This window comes from Nelumbo lutea, chromosome 8 (genome assembly GCF_056320005.1).
Source record: "Nelumbo lutea isolate HS-2025 chromosome 8, American lotus-T2T, whole genome shotgun sequence".
NCBI classification, from domain to species: Eukaryota; Viridiplantae; Streptophyta; class Magnoliopsida; order Proteales; family Nelumbonaceae; genus Nelumbo; species Nelumbo lutea.
In genome coordinates, this window is record NC_142691.1 from 1,726,745 (window position 1) to 1,746,458 (window position 19,714).

The following is a 19,714-nucleotide window of genomic DNA, read 5'->3' on the forward strand; positions in this document are numbered from 1 at the left end:
ATATAGGAAATGGATCGAAACTGCAACCCCTAATAATTCCTTTGTTGGGCTTTAGTAAATACAGTCAGTCGTTGTCATTGATCCACAATCTCATGTATCTATCCATTACATATAAAAACCATCTTGATCAAATGATATTTTCCAGTTACTCTTGCAAAACGTCTACTTGTATGAAGCTCCAAATAATTTAAACCCTGAATTACAAGTTGAGAGATATAAGAACAGTGAACAAGTTCATCCATCAGCAACTAAGATTTTGAAATATTTTTGAGATCATCTCATTACTATTGTTCTTGTAATGGGATAAAAAATTGAGACCAAAATATTAAGGACCATTTTTTAAGGGGTAATATGTGTGCAGTCCCCCTCAGAATTCGTAAGGCTGTGTTTGGAAACGATGCAAATAAGTGTGAATGCAAATATGTAGAGTGTAAAACGGTCCATATAAATTGTAAAATTGGGTTATTTTGCACTGACAAATTTACCTTCTTACCAAATAGACTTATAATTGTAATGGATGCAAACACAAATTCCAATGAAACATGCCTTTTTTTTTATCAAAAGTTCACTTGAATGCAAATCTTCTTTTTTATTGATATACTTTTACATCTTATTATCAATGTAAATATGCATTGAAAAATGTGTTTTTTGTCATTTGTCAATGCAAAAATGTAATGTTATCAAACATAGGCAAAAGTGAACCAGAGTACAAATTTACCCTGAATCGAGATTTACACTCCATTTTTTTTTATCAATAACAAATTCATTAAATTCATTAAAACAGCATAAGAATAATTACAAGGAAGACAAACACTCTTATCTTCCAAATACAACTTAAATCCTCAAAAAAGAAAAGAAAAAGAAAAGAAGAAACAATTAAGTTACAACTTGGCCTAGAACATTGCATCCCTTTCTATCCCTTGTATAGCTAATCCATCAACTATAGAGTTTGATGTTCTTTTAACTCAACTCATCTTGACTTCCATTTCCTGCACCAGCCACTTGAATTTCCCCCTCTCATTGCTGTAGTTCCATAATCCACAGTTGTCTTTAATCAGCCACCCTATCACCACCTCCAAATCCCCTTCAATTATGAGTTTTCTGGCATTCATCTCCTTAGCTTTCTAGATTCATTCTATAACTGCCAAGATCTTAGCTCTAAGGGAATCCCCCACTCCAATTGGGCCTGAGAACATGGCAGAAACGACCCTGTTCTCATCACTAAAAACACCCCCAATCCCTGATTATCTAGGATTCCCCCTACAACTCCCATCAAAGTTTAATTTTAAAAAACCAGCAGGTGGGGGGAGGGGGGGGGGGGTCCAAGACACCCTCACTACTGATTTGGTCTGTGTGCAATTTGCAATCTCACCCCACTTCCTCAACATGTCATCCACATAACTTTAAAGATTTCAGCCACTATATAGCCCTTATATGGATCACAACCCTCAATTCTTCAGCTCCTCTCTCATCTTCTGAGAAGATCTTAAGATTTCTTTCTTCCCATAATGACCAACATACTGCAACCCTCAGTCCTTTCCCCCACATAGTCCTTCCCCTTTTCATTCGCCACCTAAAAAAAGAAGGGGAAAATAGACTCTACAAATCTGATGGAGGGTTCCACCTACGCCCCAAAGAGAGAAAAAGCCCACTCCCAAATTGACTTTGCAAATTGGCAAGACACCAGTAAGTGAAAACCAGTCTCCTCGTCCACTTTGCAAAGAACACACCAATGAGGCGACAAGCAAGTATTGAGTCTCTTCTTTTTGGAGCAAATCACTAGTGTTGAATCTTTCCAGATAGGCTTCCCAACAAAAACTACCAACCCTAGGAGGAATTGGTCTGCACCAAAGCTCATTAACCGGAAAGGGGAGGTTGCAAGGCTGGTGGACTGGCATAAGACTTTGAAGAAGGAAGCATAAGAAAAAGAGCCCGTGGGGGTAGGGGTCTAAATTCTAGAGTCCACCTTAGAGGGGTCTAAGAAAAACATTATCAAGAAGTTCAAGGAGGCTCAAAATACTATGGAGGTTTGAGTCCCTCATAACCCTCCTCAGACCCAGGTTCCACCCAAACCCAGAACTGGAAGAGGAAGAGGTGATGAAAGAAGAAATTGGCTTATTTTTAAAGTCAGAGAGAGAATACAAAAAAGGAAACTGGTCATTGAGAGGAACATTCCCCACCCAAGTTTGTTCCCAGAATTTTGTGTAATTACCTGAATTCAAATCATACCTGACAAGTGGGGAGAAGACTGGAAGCAAATCATGAATGGCTTTCCAAGGTGAAGTGCTTGTGGTCTTTGCTCTGATTCTAATATCCCATCCATTTTGCCCCATCCCATGTATGCTTGCCACTATTCTAGCCCATAGCTTCTCCTGTTCCAGAGGAAACCTCCACAACCACTTCCCTAAGAGGGCCGAGTTCCTTTTCCCGATGCTCCCAAGCCCCAAACCACCATAAGCTTTACTCTTGGTCATCACTTTCCAACTAACTCTATGGTCCATCTTCCCCTCTCCCAACTCCCAAAGGAAATCTTTCATCAACCTCTCCAACCTACTGAAAACCTTCATTGGAATTTTGAACACTGAAAAGAAATAAATGGGTAAGTTTGCTAGCGTGGCTTGATTAGTGTAGTCCTTCCACCAAGAGAGAGGTATTCTTTTTCTAAGAGGCAAGTCTTATTTCCATCACCGGGTTCCAAAAGCTCTCTCTCTTAGGATTATCACCTAAGGGCAACCCTAAATAACTCATAGGCCACCCTGAAACTTCACACCCAAACACTTCTACATTCTCCCTAATCTCTCCCTCTTCCACATTCACACCCACCTCACAACTTTTCCCGAAATTCACTTTCAAGTTTGACATTTGCTCGAAGAGTTGAATCACCAGTTTCAAGTTCCTAATGAAACTCACGTTACCTCCTTCACAAAACAGAATCGTATCATCAACAAACTGTGAGTAAGTGGAATGTCCTCCCTTCCAACCCTCCAACCTCTAATAAGGCCCCTAGAATATACTCTGTGGATCAATCTCCTCAGTACATCAGCAACTAGTAAGAACAAAAAGGGATATAAGGAGTCTCCCTAAATAATGACAATTCCAAACACATCCCATGATCCATTTACACCATCTAGCCCCAAACCCCAATTTGGTCATAACTTTCCTCAAAAATTCTCAATCCACTATGTTATAAGCCTTCTCCATATCCAGCTTACAAACCACTCCCTTCTTTTTATCCTTCTTACAACTCTCTACATTCTCATTAGCAATGAGGATTTGATCAATAATCTGTCTTTCACTCACAAATGCACATTGATTTTGTTCAATTATATATGGCAATACCTTCTTCAGTCTCAAAGACAACACATTTGCAATGATCTTGTACAAGCTATTTACCAGACTAATTGGTCTGAAGTCCCTTGGATGTAAGGCTTCTTTCTTTTTGGGAATCAAAGTTGTAAAAGTAGAATTCACCCTCGGATTAACAATTCCTTTCCTATGAAACTCCTCAAAAACCAACAGGTCATCTTTCAAAATATCCCAACAATCCTGATAAAAAGCCATTGTGAACCCATCCAACCCTGGAGCTTTTGTTCTGTCCATAGAAAACACAACTTCCTTAATCTCTTCCAAGTCAAACCTCCTCTCTAAACTTCTCCTGTTGTCCCCCCCCCCCCCCCCTTACATCTGACCAGTCCAATCCTTCCACCCACACCCTTCCACTTACAAGCCTTCTTAAAATGAATTTAAAATGTTCTACACATGTCCCAACTATCTCCTTTTGTTGAGCTAACTCAATTCCATCCACAACTAGTTTGGAAATGAAATTTCTACTTCTCGTTCCATCTGCTAAATAATGAAAGTACTTGGTATTTCTGTCCCCCTATTGCAACCATTTACACCTAGATTTTTGCCTCCAGCTTATTTTCTCCTTATGTAGGCAATCCTCTAATTGTCTTCTCAAACATCTTCTTAATTCATTATCCCAATTCTCCCCTTTCTTCTTTAGAATCAAGTTGGTCCATCAAAGTTCTTTCTTTCTTCTAACCTCCCCAAACTCCAAAGTTTACACTCCATTTGCATCGTTTCCAAACGCAGCCTAATGCAATTTACAGTTCAGGCAAGTGTCAGGGGGGAGATTCCTAATAGGGGTTGAGGGAGGGCTATCCCTGTAATCTCCAATTATAGGAAATCCCACTTTCAACAGGGATTGAGGGGTTTCAGGGTATGAGGGAGGGCTATCCTGTTATGTAGATCATTTGCCTAAATGGATTATAATTAAATGTATAAAAGAATACACATAATTCAATTAAAAATTGACGATAGTCTTCAATTTATCAGAACCCTCTGCACCAATTGTCTGATGCCGCTGGTACCACCAAAACTTGTTAACCAACTTTTTTAAGGTTTCTCTTGGATAATCACTTTGTAGTTTCTACAGCGTGTCCCCTTACCACTTAACTTTTTCTTCCATTTTATTTTCTATGGCTTAGCTGGCTTAAACCAACGACAATTTTAAAACATGGGTGGCAAGTTCTGAAATCTAAGAGGCCTCAACTCATAAAGAGTTTTAATAAATGAGAGTGGCGCAAGTAAAAAAAAGGAGGGAAAACACGACGAAGAGAATTTACCAGATTTCCATTATCCATATTGGCTCCGAATGACATGTTGATTGTTGAATAAAAGCTCCAATGCATTGTCTGATGCAAGTACCACAATTATCATCTCGTCTGAATATACAGACTTTCGATGAAGGTTCTAGAGAGATCACCGGCGGCTATTTGATTCTAGAATTTCTTTTATATACCCCAGAATGGGATCAGAAAATAGTTAATTCCCACTTCCCAGGACCCAGATATGCTACTCCATTTACCACAGAAATGCTCAATCCAGGGAAACATTACCCTTTAAATTATGTAGCTCTATGATCAGAACCAGCCTTTCAAGCTAAACCATGAGAGGTGGTAGTGCAGATAATAAATCAAAACCTTTTAAGAGGCACAAAACGGAAGGAACCCAGGTTTACAATATGAACAAATTCTGCTTGATTTCTAGAATAAGTTAGCAACTCTGATTATATAGAATACAATGGTCAACATGTCTCTGTGGCTGGTGCGATTGGTTATCTAGATTCTACGAAAGTACCTTTCACAACTCATCATGTTTTGGGACACCTGTGAAGAGAGTACAAAATGAAACTAGAATAAGAATTCATGAAGATAGAAACCTAAAATTAAATAAAATCACTATGAGAATATTCTATTGCTGGTAAAAGTTGTATAGGTCTCTGGGCAAAAATATTTATTAAAAAATATGGATGGAGATGGTGTATTTGAATACATAAACATGTAAAATGTTTTACATGTTGTGGCAATGGTGTTGTTGCTTCCTGGCAACCCTCTTCAGTGAATGACTACAGAAAATTATACAATCAAGTAGAATAAAACTGCATAGGGACACAAGAATGCCATTTGTAGAAAATCCTTCACTCTTTCATGCCTTCTATAAAAATATTTCCAAAGTCGGATGCACATGCCATGTAATAAGTATCTTTTCCCAAGAATCCGGTTCAAATTCATGAGCCAGTAATTTGATTGTCCGATGTCCACAGTCCAAAGATTGCACTAATCAGGTTCTCCAAACCATGTCCCCACTAAGAACATAAACATGCAAAAGTATGTCTTTTTATGGCTTCAAATCTTTAGAGCATCCAATTATCAAGCCTAACTAGAAAGGATTGGAAACATTGAATATCGATGAGAGATGTTCAGTGAAATAGATAGGAAACTGACCTGATGACAATGTATCTCCAAAGAAAAACGAAATCTCTCTTGCAGCAGATTGAGGAGAATCTGAACCATGAACACAATTTCTTTCTAAATCCAACCCACAGATAGCTCTGATGCTGGAAATAACAGCAAAATCATAATCACAATCATAATAAAAGCAAGGAATATATGAAAACCATCAAATAAAACTGTCAGACAGCAGAATAACCAAAGACAACCAAATAAAGCTGTCATATGCAGCTTTAAAGTGGACAGAACTTCTCATGCTATTTCCTCCCAGTATCCTGAGCAAATATCTGAATATGCAGAATTTTACCTCATTAACCAATCTAAACCCTAAGGAATGGTAAATTATTGCAGGACCATCACTCAGATTCGATCTACTATGAGCAAGTATTGCCAAAACACCTAGGCAAGATAATAAGCATGAAAAAGGAGAGCAAGATCCTGGTCTCATTCCCATTAGAAAACTTTTGAATCCACAATGAGAATTTTCAAAGAGACAAGTTATACTTCATTAAATTAACCAAAAAAAAAAAAAAAACTCTAGCCACAATGTTTTTATAGCAATTTGTTATTAGCAAGATCTACATGAGAAAAGGAAAAATTCACATCTCACCAATAAGAGTGGAGACTTAGGGATCAAAACAGAACACAACCCTGGTGTCCCCTGTTATGGTCCTAAATGTTAAAGTGCTTGGCTTGACGTGTTCCAACGGTCTTAAGGCTTTTGGAATATTGATCAAGCACGCAACAAATGGTATCAAAGCTTACCACCACGTCTCAAGTTCAAATCACAGAGAGGGCTACCTAGAGCAAAATGAGAGCTACCACAGAGAGGGCTACCTGTTGCCAGAGTGTGAGTCGTCGTGGAAAGGGCTACCTACCGCTAGAGTGAGAACTGTCGTGGAGAGGGCTACCTGTCACTAGAGTGAATATGTTGAGACATTGGCTGCGGAACTGTGGTATGGTCCTAAATGTTAAAGGTACTTGATTTGATGTGTTCCAACAATCTTAAGGTTTTGGGTGTATTGGTCAAGCACGTAATATATACCAACGTAAACAGTTTAACCTAAAAATGGGATTATTCTTTGATGCTTCCCAAATTAAACTTTAACCTGATGATAAAACTAAACTTCTGGGAAACCTCATTATGTCTAAAAAGAGAGAAAAAAAAAAAGAAGAAGAAAAAGTAACAAGATTAAGAGTTTAAATGAAAACACACATTAAAAAATATACTTAAGAATAAAATGTCAACAATACCTATCAGGGTGTGTGACCTTAGCCTTACTTGCATCAGTGGGTCCAATCAAAGCACGCCAATCAGCAATTGCATTCACCTTCTCCAGAACCATAACAAACACTGGACCACTAAGAAAATTCATATATCAATGAGATTTAATGCATGCAGATTATGATGGTTTATTCACTCTATTGAAGAAAATATGATGCATATAAATGCTAATACAATAACAAACAAACACCAAGTGTTCTATTGTCTCAGTGGATGGAACTTCAGATGAGACTCCTCTAACAAAGAATTTGCAAAAATGGTTTTTTATTTTGTTAAAATTTTTCTCCTTTCAAGGCTTGAATTTGGAAAAAAAGACGGGTGGACAGATGTAGTGGTGGAAGGGGACTGTCAAGTTCTCATACAATGAATGGGATCAGGAGAAGGAATTCCGTGGAAGTATATATCCTTGGTAAAGCATGCAAAGATTCTAGGACATGACCTCAATGGCTCATTTAGATGGGCCTCCAAGCCTGCAACTTACAAGAGACAGGTGATTATGGGTATGGGGAGAACCAGGGCTGGGGAAAGAATTGTAGTATATGTAATATTGGCTGTATAGAGGGGCTGCTTGTAATTTAGTTGTACTTTTGCCCTGCTACACATGAGTTTGGATAGCAGACTTCTTTTTTCAATTGAATGAAAACTCCCATTGTTACTAGTCAAAAGAAGGGCTCCCTTCAACTTTAAAGATAAACAGAGGATGAGTTCCATGGCAATTAAGAGTATTAAATCTGCATACTATTATAAAAACATTAAAAGAGTGTGATAATGCACCCCAAAAACACACTATAGGTATTACATTAACTTTACTAATGCCTAATGCAAACCGGTGAAAAGCACACAACTAAATATTTGAAGAGGAATAGAAAATAGAGTAACAAACATGCATCTAGAAACAAGAAAGGGTATGGAGTCTGACCATTCAAAACAAAAGGGAACAAAATACTTTTTGCGTGGTGGATCAACTCAACTAAGCCTAGTACTAACTACCAACTATATGGGACTGGCTACATGATTCCTGTTTGTCATTCCACTGTTCAGTGACATGTCCACTGTTAAATTATGGCCCTCGAATCATTCCACTCTCTCTCTCTCTCACCTAGTCACTAAAAACAAAAGATAATTGCTACTGGGCCTCACCATACATCCTGCCAGGGTTCCTTTCATGGTACATTTTCTGGTCTCCCCAAGAGAAAATTCCTAGCTCTGCTCCTGAGTTGAGATACCATAAAATTTGCACTGTTGCAGCAAGCCATGTACAAAAAGCAGTCTATATTGCTATTTCATCATTTTCACGGTAACTAACGGCTATAAGAAAATGCAACTGAAAGAAAAGGCGAACTCTATATACTATTATTGAGGAAAAAAATCATGGGATACCTCATCATATACTTCACAAGGCTGGGAAAGAAGCTCTTTTTAGAATGCTCTGCATAAAAGAGTGTGACATTAACCTCATTAAGCTGAATCGACATCTCCTTGATGATGCTGAAACCGGAGTGCAGAATAACCCTCTTTATTTCATCTGTATAGTTACCAAACAAACCATCTGGTTTTATCATTGCCAATGTCTTCTCTTTCTCTGGAGAGCCATGACTTAAAAATCTATATCCCTTGCACATTAAAAAGAAAGTGAGGGAAATGAACTAGTAAACAGTGACAAGCATACCAAATATTGAATTAAAAATATTTAGGGTAGACGTAGAGATTATCAAGTAAACACGCCCATATTTTCAGAAGAGATCTTTCATTTGAAATAGTTACAGCGCCCGATGAGATTGATTATAAAAGATCCGTTAGAACAATGGAAATAGATAAATCAAATCGAGCCAAAGAAGAATGAATCAGGGATTTGAATGAAGGCCTTATGAGCGTGACCGAGACAAATAGTTGAATAAGAACAAGCCCACATTGCAAAACTACAATGATAATGAACTCTTTAATGTGAATGAAGTTGGACAAATGGCAGGAGCATATTAGTAATAGACGTGATGAAAAGTTCAATAAAAATAACCTTTTCAAAGGGAGCTCCGAAAAATCAATGAATCTCAGAAAGGAAGCTACACAAACTCAATCATGAGTATATAAAATTTCCAACAAAAACCAGAACGCTACCAGCGAAAGAAACATGTTTACCAGGTAATTAGTTCTAGAGTTTCCATAGAAATAACAAAAAAAAAAAAAAAAAAAAAGATACCAACCCAAATTAGAAGGCATCAAACGGATGTTGAAGTTGGAGTTGGTTAAACATTGGATAATCCGTCTTATCGAGGAATTGAAGGACTTGTGGAACAAACCACAAATAGTTCCTAGAGTGAGCCGAGACTCGGATTTACGCACAGATAAGAAATTACAGAGATCGATAGATTGATAGAAGATTTTTTGTTATGAAAAATTATGGATCAGTTCCAAAACTTTACACTAATTTGTCAAGAGTATTGAGAGAAAAAACGAAAATGAACTTAAAATATTGAGAAACTATAAAAAGGAGGAAAAAGCCTAACTCTGCTTACCCAGGAAGCAGCAAGATCGAAGATAGTAAGTAGAGAACCAGAACTCGAGCCATGACTCATGAGCTACGCAAGATGGGAAAGGAGGGAAAAAACTCTGAATATGGCCATTTGGCCACGCCAATCTCTAGTGAGTGATCATGGGCCGGGCCGAGAGCTTACTAGCTTAGCACCTATTTAAGTGCTACAGCCCCCGCCTGGGCCGGGGTTTTAGCCTTTATTATTAAATGTGATATATAAAGTTAAACCGGCCAACCCCAATTTCAGGGCCCATAACTTTCAACCTTCTACTCATCCAAATTCACCCGATTTTTTCGATTTGGGTCGGGCTAAGCCGGCGCAAGTGGTTACTAGTACTACATCCAGTTCCAGTCGATTTGTACGTGTCTAACGGATTCAAAGTGCCGTAGGCCCGAAGCAGACGCGAAGCCCAAAAGATCGCGATTCGTTCCCTCCTTGATCTTCCTGCGTTAACGCCTCTCTGTGACTCTGTCTGGCCAGCCACGTAGATCCCGATGCTGGCTCATCTCTGTGAACGTGTCACGTCAACAAGAACGCATACGGAGGCAGTTCAGTAAAGTTCCACTTGTTCGGTACTCGTCCAACATTTCTCAAAAGAGAACGACAAGGAAAGAGGGAAGAGAGAACAAAATCAAAATTCATAAGTGGAGTTACAGAACCCCTCACACAGGTCAGGGCACGTTTAGATTTCATATTACTATTTATCAAGAGTACAAAATCTAGTTTGTGTTTATGGCCATCAGAATCATGGAATCATGTTCTTTTCTTTTTCTTTTTTTTCTACTTTTTTTTTTGTTTGAAGCCGGAATTTTGAACGAAATCATAAACAGTATAATCAGTTCTTTTTTTAATTAAGATTATATATTGACTAGTTCACTGCTATTGTTATTGAATCGCTATGGCAAGCAGAAAGCAGACATTAAGTTGAATGCTTATACGATTATATATCTTGCAGGAGCTTGTGCCAACAGAATTAAAAGTGGTTATAGAACCAGGTGGATGCGGAGCGAACAAACTCTTTGCAACAGTCAGTCCGTTGGGAAGAAACCCCGGAGGGGGGGTCGTGAGATACCCCACAGGCTTAGCCATTCAAGTGCTCAGGAAACCTCGATAGCGGGTCAAATTTGTATAGATCTCTCAGGGAGGAACTATTTGATGGCGGTTTTCCCCTTTATCTACCTAAATATCAGGTTCCCCCATGCGTCTCCCTCTAAACTACAGGAGTTTCTTGCATTGACTCCTTTCTTTCTTTCTTTTTTATAAAGTCTTGCACTGACTCAACAGTTTATATTGACTGTTGATGGCCACATATTGGGCATGAGATGTAGCAACAGTTGGGGATAATGGACTCTATGCCCTTTACATATTTCACACAAGGCTAAATGGTTTAGCATGCACTAACCACTAACTTGAACTCCATTTATGCCAGAACAATTATATGCTTCCCTGTTTTGAACATTGTTTTCTTTGTGGCATATATCAGGTGGAATCGGCCAGTGTAATATGTTACATCTTCAATTTATCCATATCAAGCTACAAAGTTTTTTTGGTGGAATATGTCTGTGAAATGGATTCAATTCACAATTTAGCCCTTCAAGGTGCATACAAGAATGTTCACCTACCAGCTATTATGATTGGAGGATGCTTTGTCCTTGTTGCATTGGTCTTGTCTATCCTACTAATATTCCAGCATCTAAGATCATACACCAATCCTGCGGTCAGTCTTCATCCATATCCTGATGATTCATTGCATTCCTTTTGTGTCCTATAGTATGTCTTCAAGTTCCATGGTGTGTGGGTCTGGTGATCAGTGTAACTAGATACACACACATACATTGAACCCTACTAATGGATTTAGGTTTCTTATTTTGGAGTATGCAATTTGTCGACCAAATTAGACTTATAAAACTTGTAACTAGACACACACATACACAGACACACCTCCATACATATAAACAAACATCAAATGTTCAGAGAACCAGAATGGACCAGACTCCAATACGGTTCAATAAAAACTGACTGGTTTAGGTGATCTGAGGTTGAATTATCTGGTTAGACTGAGAATAGTGGAACTGACCTTCTTCCATATATAGTCTGGATTTCAAAGCATTGTCACATGTATATAGAATTATGAGTATATTGTGTGTTTTCTATGATATGGTCTAAATGCATATCCCGTGCTTCATGTAATATTTGAATCTTGACTTTATCAGTGATTATCTGGCCAGACTTCCTTCCTCAATCTTTGCATGTTAATTTTCTGAGATTTCAAAATAAAAGTACAAAAAAAAAGAGAGAGAAACATCTTGTTACCATATATAGTTTCAATGGGATCTAAATATTTCCTTAAACTTGATTTATTTCAGGAGCAAAAGTGGATTGTTGCAATTGTTTTCATGGTTCCTGTCTATGCTAGTGAGTCTGTAAGTGCCATTTCTATCCACAAAGCTGAATTGTGCCTTTGACCAGAAGAAACTAATACTCACTTCATCTTCCCTAAAACATACCAGTTGAAATGTTTGATCATAAAAGGGTGTGATTAAAAATGCTAGCACTTGTGCTACCAATATTAACTGGTCCCGTAGATCTGTTCATCATGGGGAAGGAAATCTGCTATCTCCTTGATGTGACATTTATAAAATAAATTCTCATTACTTGTACCAACTCTGATGAAAAATTATGAACTGCTGGATCCAGCATCCCAGTACTGTCAAAGTGTAAATACCTTTTAATGCATGTCATGAAATATTGGATATTCTTACCTAAAAGTATAATTATCTACTTCATTATAACTATCATGAATTGGTTACCGGACTTCCAAAATGTCAGTTTTATTTTCTTTTCTTCTTTGGGTAAAAGGTCCATTGCAATTTGAACAACTTACATGCTTCCATTTGAGCCATTAAATGGAATAATCGTCTCTGTGTTTGCATGTGTCTAGAACATGAGCCATTCTCTCATAGTGTGATAGGAATGTAATCCCATTAAAACATTCTTCCAGTCATTCTGTTTAAGTTGATATGTATTGAACAACTAAGCATATGAAAGAATATTTCAAATGAATTAGCTACAATAATTAATGTAACTGCTATAGAAACAAATAAGAAAAGCAACAAAGCTCCTGTCTTCACTGCACACATGAATAAACCTTGTATACAAGTGATTGACTTCGTCAAGGATTTATCATTTCTGTTTTAATTCTGTTTCAGATCTTGTCCTTGTGGAACCCAAGATTTTCTCTTGCTTGCGATATACTGAGGAATTGCTATGAAGCATTTGCTCTGTATTCTTTTGGAAGCTATTTAATTGCTTGCCTTGGTAAACTTTTGTCTCCCACTCGCCTCTCTTTATGTGTTTGTGTAAACTGGAATCCATTTTTATGTTGTTTTTAGCCGGAGAATTGGAAAATGTTGTTCATCTTCCATCTCAGCATAATTGAACTATGGCTTAATTTGAATCCCTGGTTACTATTTTGCACAGAAAAAGATTTGTAAGGGTAAAAATATCAGTTTCTTCAAAAAAGATCATTCATGAATTTTTTATTGATTGGTTTCGGTTCGAGAAAGCTCTACTTAAACTCACTCACAATCATATCCCAAGGGATAGACATTGTTTAATACCTACTTGAACCAGTGGATGTTGAGAAGAAAGTGCTAAATTTCTTGTGCGATGGTTGAAAGGATGGCAAGAAAAATCTTCCTGTGGATAGGGGAAGGTACTCCACAAGAGGTGGGAGGTCTAGGTTATTGAAGGAAAATATAGGAACAGGCATGATGATGAAGATTCCAATCCTTCTTTACTTCCTTGTGGTTCAGGTGTGTGGAGGGTATTCTCAAACATGTAGGTAATTTTCAGAAGCACAATTTCTTGGAATGATAAATGGAATGAGGATCAAGCATCTAATTCTTTCTCTTTCTTGTTCCAATTGGCAAGAGATAAGGACCCACCATCTATGAGTCTTATGATTTAGTTGCCAATAAGGTGGTTTGGGGGCCTCAGTTTAGGCGCAATGTTGACAACTGGGAAGAATAGAAACTTCTTTCCCTGCTTAGCTGCATCCATAACACAAAGATCTCACCACAGAGGGAGGATAAAAGGGATTGAAATCTGGATTAATGGGTTTTTCTCAGTTCAGTCTCTTTTTTCAACTCTTGTGGGTGAAAGTGATGCTTCACTAGGAAGCAAACACACTGATTTCCCTGCTTGGCCTCATCATAAAGATTTAACTAGGAAAAGAGAGGATAAAAGGGTTTGGAATCTAAGTCTGGTGGACTTTTTCCATTTAAGTCTTCTTATGCAACTCTTATTTCTTTTTTCTTGGCATTGATTATGGTCCTCTCATATCCCAACTAAGGTCTGCTTTTTTCATGTGAACTGCTTATTTGAATAAATTTCTGGCAATTGACAAATACATTCAGGGAAAGGATATGATAAATAATGTGTGCCTCAGCCTCGTAAGACTGTTTTGTTCCTCCTAATTCATTGTGGTTTTTCAATCTCACTGTGGTGACACAGTTATTAAGATTTCTACTCAAAGTGAGTCATTCCTGGTGGTAGTTGACTCTTGGACGGTTAAAAGTACCCCCTTCTATTATGATAGGGGGAGATGGTAGGGCTAGAATGAGCATAATCCTTTGAATGACTAGAACTGAGCCAACTATATTCCATATAAAAATGTATAATAATTATACAAAAATTAAAAAAAAAAAGTTTTGTAAATTATGTATATGAGCTGAAAGCATGCTCTGATACTTGTATTGAATGTTTCTTCCCTCCTATCCATTTTGCTAATATAAAAATTCTTAATTATAAAAAATAAAAAATAAAGTGGTTTCCCATCCTGAGTAAAATGTCTTGTGCTCAAACATTTTACACAGTTTAACCCCAATCTTACTTGTATAGAACCTAAAGGTGTTTACCCTGTACCAACATTTATAAGTATTTTTCCTTGTTTCCCTTTTCTTTATTTTTCTTTCTATTGATGGATAACAAGATACTCTCTGTTTTCATTGGAAATATTGAACCTCTGGACTTGGGTTGCAATTGAACCACTTCTCTTCTTATCTGAATATACATTACACCTCTAGCTTTTTGCACTTGTGGACCTTTTCAAAGCCTTATTCCTGATCCTTTTCTTTCCAAATAAGCTTGAGGATATAACCTGATTGTTTCAACAAGATCCATTTAATAGAAGAACTATTCTAGGTGGTGAAGAAAGAGTCATAACACTTCTGGAAACTGAATCAAGAAAACAACTCACCAAGCCGTTGCTAGAGGACAAGAAACAAGCAGTGCAAAAGAGATCATTTCTCAACTTTTTCATCCGGCCAAGTGTGCTTGGAAAAGACTTGTACACTGTTGAAAAATTTGGTCTTGTGCAATATGTAAGTTACAAACAATAACCTTTCCGTTACATACTCATGATTTGGTTGAATTCTAATATATCTTGGTGGCCAGATGATTTTGAAGACAGTTTGTGCTTTCTTGGCCTTGCTATTAGAGATCCTTGGTGTTTATGGTGATGGAGAGTTCAAGTGGTACTATGGGTATGTATCATATTCTTCTATATTGGATACCCAGGACACAAGATGCTCTTACATGCTTAAAGAACTAGTCTTGGTGTGGGCTTACCTGGATTATCACTAAATATTTGTGGCTTCAATTGTATGATACTGTATTGATATAGTTTCTGTAATTCCTAGGAATCTATTGTTCTTTTATATATACTTACTTTTGCTATGTCAATTTGAAATGGAATTGGAGTTTTAGCCAATTTTATTAAATTGATATATTATACTTGCTCCAAATACTATTGGTATAACTACTTAATTACACCCAAAGTATTGTGTCTATATTATTAAATTTTTGCTTAGGAAAAGTTGAAGGTTGTGGCGGGGAGGATAAAGACAGAATCTAACCCTGGGTCAGTGGGAATTGCATCCACATACTACACTAGCTGAGCCAGTTGATACTATGTTAAAACTGTTCTAAACTGGGCTAGTTTATTGCTGTAAATTTAACTGAACTTGTGGGTTAATGATCAAAACTCAACATTCAGATTTTTAAGATGTTGAAGTGCATGTGTATCCAAATATCTTTATTTTTTTATCAATGTATCCAAATATTCATATTCATTCCTCTAAAATAAAATACCCATATTCATATCTTGATACAAGTCTTGGATCCTTTCCAAAATTATTTCTTATACTTTCCTTCCTATAGAGGTGGTGTTGGAAATTGGGAGAAATTGTTGATTACACAATTTGGCCATGATTTGATGTCTAACCCATCGTATTATGTCACTCATAACATATTCTGCATGCATTGATGGCTGTTTACAGTATGGGTTTAACTCAAGATGGGTTGGAACAGCTTAAGGTTAACCCTAAACCAATAAGTGATGAACCCCAAATCCTAACTCTAATCCTACCAGATCCTCAAACCAAGCAATCAACCCTAACCCAACCCAATTAAAATATTGAGTTTATTGGGTTTGGTTGGTGTGGTAAGGTTTCCTACAACTGTAGTATGATGTATGAGAAAAACTTAAGAGAAAAATGTCAGCGCCATATGAGTGTGTGAAATTAGTGGATCCTCAAGGTTAAGGTTTGATATTTCTTGTAATATATATGGGTAGCTTTTAATTTGCTGCCTCTTACAAACCTAATTTCCTCAAATTTTCAGTTTTTCATAGTAAAATAAAATAAAAATGCATTCAAGAAAAGCAAAGTATACAAGATATATGTGGGTCAATTACCAAAAAAGAGATATAAAATGAAAAAAACAGAAGACAGGGCGTGCCAATCCAAGGACTATGTTCCATAGGTTATATGTTTAAAGGTAAGCATGCAGTTTCTTCTTACAGGTACCCATACATAGCAGCAGTTCTGAACTTCAGTCAAATGTGGGCTTTGTATTGTCTTGTTCAGTTCTACAATGTGACGCATGACAAACTCCAACCAATAAAGCCACTTGCAAAGTTCATTAGCTTCAAGGCTATTGTCTTTGCTACTTGGTGGCAAGGTGTTGGTATTGCCATATTATGTGCATTCGGTGTATTACACAAGGAGGGCAAGTTTCAAAATGGCCTGCAGGATTTCCTTATCTGCATAGAAGTAAGTTTCTTTTTATATTACACCTATGGTCATTGAACCTTTACTAGGACTTCGTAATTGTACCCCTATTCATGTTTAGACCAATCGTTCAGTTACTTGTGAAAAGAACTACCTAAGATAATGACTCAAATGGATTATCTTTAGCATTAGATTAATGTACTTCTCCCAATCCTTTCATCATATTCTTCATAAACTTCCAATAAATTTGATTTTGTTGGTATCAATCATCCAACTGGGTTGATTGTGCATTGAAGACTTCCAAGGTATGACCCATTTGCAGGACTCGATCCAACAACATGCTTGTCCCTCCCAGTTATCAGGAAACATTCTTTAAGATGATATTCTTTCCAAAGCTTCTTACCAAACAGACTTCATATTTTCCTTTGACAATCCTTTAGCTGAGTAGTCCAATTTACAATCCAGTCATGGAGACGAAATAATAATTTGTCCACCAGAAGAAGAAAACAATAATGAAAAGAGGGAAAGAAAGAAAGAAAGAAATATGTTTTGAATGGAAAGAACTGTATGGAGAAAATGTCTTGTGGCAGGGAGTGTAAGTTCTATTGGCCGGTCAAGATTGTTAATTTTTGGTCTTTCACTTCGATTATAGGTAGGTTGAGAGGTCATGTAAGTAAAATCTAAATTGGTTAGATGACCTGCCAATTGGAATGGGTAAATCATAAATGTGCCAAGTAAATATGGATTCATCTTAACTTTGGGAGGACTAAACAGAAGTTATCTGCTATTTAACCCGATGCCTATTGTAAGTGATTATCTTAAACCTGTAAGTACCCTTGTGTCAATAATGCATCCACCCATAGATTGGACCTGGGAAGAAATGTTACTCTTATTTGGCATCTCAAATTGTCCAGACAGTTACTGGATACTCAACATGGAATAAATGACCAATTGACCAGAACTGATTGATTGTTCTGGACAATCAAAAGGCATTTAAATTATGTAATTTCGGTCATGTAGCTGTGATTGTTAACGTAGAAATCAACAGCCCATCTTTAACATTGTTTCCAACTTGTTCCATAGAACTGCAGAAACATAATATTTTATAATAATTTGTATGTTAGACTGATCGTGCATGTGAACTCACTGTTTTGCCAGATGGCTATTGCAGCTGTTGCTCACATATTTGTCTTCTCAGCAAAGCCTTACCGTTTCCTGTCTGTTTCTGAGTATGGAAAGGTCACCACCCAAGAAACTAAAACCATGATGAAGTTGCAGGAGGGTGACATGGAGAAATCGGCTATCCTTGAGAGAACAGAAACTCATAATGAGGCTCCTGGTACAAGTATAAGAGAAAGCGTTCAGGATATTTTTGTTGGCGGCAGTGAACACGTAATCCTTCTTCCTACCTGACAATGCTATTAATTTTAGAAAACTAATTTCTGTAGGATATTCCAAATTTGGCTTGCTAGCTTATTAACAAACAATGACATTATAAAGCAGGTTGTCAAGGACGTTGTGTTGACCATAAACCAAGCAATAGAACCTGTAGAGAAGGTTGGGACAAGGATACAAGAGACATTTCACCACATCTCATTAGGATCTGGTAAGAAGGAAGAATGTTCAGAGGCAGAAGTTGAAAAACATGTTGATTGGGAAAATATCGCAAGAAGTGAATCTAAAGTGAGCAAGTTTTGAAAAACAAAAAAAAAAAAAAAGGTAATCGTTCAAGACAGAGGTGAAGTTGATGGATGAACAAAACCAAACCATTATGAAACTGCTTGAGTGCTCTACTGATAAATTTTGTATGCAGCAGTCATGTGCATTGCAGGGAAGTTAATGATATGATCATTAGCCGGCCCCAGAGAACTCCTATGAGCTATCAGCATCTTAATCACCAGAACCGTGGCAAAGGAACGAAGTTCCGCTTCTGTTCTGATGGCATCTAGAGTTTTGGAGCAGAAACACCACAATATCGCACTCTTAAAAATCTTTGGAACTGCATTTGCCAATGTCTTGATTTGCACCATACCATGGTAAAGCCGCCATTGATGGGCTTCTCGCCTTTATACTCTATGCTCCAGCTCCCCACCCCAGCTCTCTCTCTCTCTCTCTCTCTCTTGCAAACCTCGGAAGAATGTTGCAGACATTGAGCACCCTACTGATGAACAAGTATTGTACTAACGCTTGAAATTTTGATTTTTTTCAAGGATATTTTTCAGGCCGACCTTCAACTCCGAACTCCGATGTCCATATTAGATATTACCATCCAATCAATCCTCACACACCTTTTCATCGCTTTATACACATATGCATGTCTCTGTGTTATGTATTGAGAATGAGAATGCAACAAAGAGTTAAAGACGTTTCACACATTTAGCGTTCTGACACTTGCTAAATGCTCTTGTGATGAGTCATGGCTAGAGAGCAGCTTATGCTATATATGTTTGGTACTTCGGCTTAACTCTGCAGTCTGCTCCGAAGAATTGCTGTTGAGAAATAATTCTGAAGGAAGAATGATTTTATTTTGAAGCCAAAGCTATGTTTGGTTAAAATTTTGTTCCAATGAATCGTTATTTTAAGATAATTTTCAAACCAAAGATGATTCTGTTAAATTTTATAGCTCTAAAGAACCAATTTTTTGAATGAGCTTGAGTTCCAAAAAAGAGTTGATTTGAATGAATTTCATACATACTTAAAAATGATTTTGACTTAGGATTCATCAGAATTAAAATCTTGAAAGCATGTCAAAAGCAGCCTAATTTTTTTTTTCTTAGCTTCATCTTTGAGTTATGAGCTCAATAAAAAAAACGGTTCAAACAGTTTTCATTAATTCAAGCTTAGTGATTCTTAATTAGAATAAAAAATCATCATAATTAATTCTCCAAACACATAATGCTATAATGGAGTCCGGATTTCCTGCAAGCAAAAACTCTGCTCAAATAGCATCGTAAAATTCATGGGGAGATGTTCTCACGGCAGTATTCCATGCTTTCACAGTGGGAAAAGCTATTGGAAAGACAATTTTTA

At 37.2% G+C, this 19,714-nt stretch overlaps 2 protein-coding genes across 24 annotated transcripts; one reads left to right on the forward strand and one right to left on the reverse strand.

Moving 5' to 3' along the window:
• On the reverse strand, window positions 1-10,226 carry LOC148842126 (Nucleoside diphosphate kinase family protein). 15 transcript variants are annotated; one of them, XM_088957370.1, is made up of 5 exons: window positions 9,594-9,769; window positions 8,461-8,693; window positions 7,082-7,157; window positions 5,790-5,902; window positions 1-194 (listed from the first exon to the last, which is right to left on the reverse strand). In XM_088957370.1, exons 1-5 carry the CDS (start codon window positions 9,651-9,653, stop codon window positions 188-190), a joined length of 489 nt encoding a protein of 162 aa, XP_088813496.1. In that variant the 5' UTR covers window positions 9,654-9,769; the 3' UTR covers window positions 1-187. The 15 variants fall into 15 exon arrangements, with proteins under 15 accessions (XP_088813496.1, XP_088813486.1, XP_088813499.1 ...); XM_088957360.1 differs by having other exon boundaries at window positions 7,050-7,157; window positions 9,594-9,764; XM_088957373.1 differs by having other exon boundaries at window positions 8,461-8,685; window positions 9,594-9,763.
• On the forward strand, window positions 10,155-19,057 carry LOC148842127 (organic solute transporter ostalpha protein (DUF300)). 9 transcript variants are annotated; one of them, XR_016103170.1, is made up of 12 exons: window positions 10,155-10,281; window positions 10,567-10,801; window positions 11,095-11,209; window positions 11,978-12,034; window positions 12,821-12,929; window positions 14,817-14,995; window positions 15,069-15,157; window positions 16,477-16,726; window positions 17,843-18,076; window positions 18,188-18,403; window positions 18,501-18,720; window positions 18,895-19,057. XR_016103170.1 is itself a non-coding variant. In XM_088957355.1 (11 exons), the coding sequence occupies exons 3-10, from the start codon at window positions 11,179-11,181 to the stop codon at window positions 18,380-18,382; spliced, it is 1,263 nt and encodes a 420-aa protein (XP_088813481.1). In that variant the 5' UTR covers window positions 10,155-10,281; window positions 10,567-10,801; window positions 11,095-11,178; the 3' UTR covers window positions 18,383-18,403; window positions 18,501-18,925. The 9 variants fall into 9 exon arrangements, 6 of the variants coding, with proteins under 6 accessions (XP_088813481.1, XP_088813485.1, XP_088813480.1 ...); XR_016103169.1 differs by lacking the exon at window positions 10,155-10,281 and adding an exon at window positions 10,361-10,440 and having other exon boundaries at window positions 11,095-11,328; XR_016103168.1 differs by having other exon boundaries at window positions 11,095-11,328; window positions 18,188-18,720.
• The last annotated feature ends 657 nt before the right edge of the window (window positions 19,058-19,714 follow it).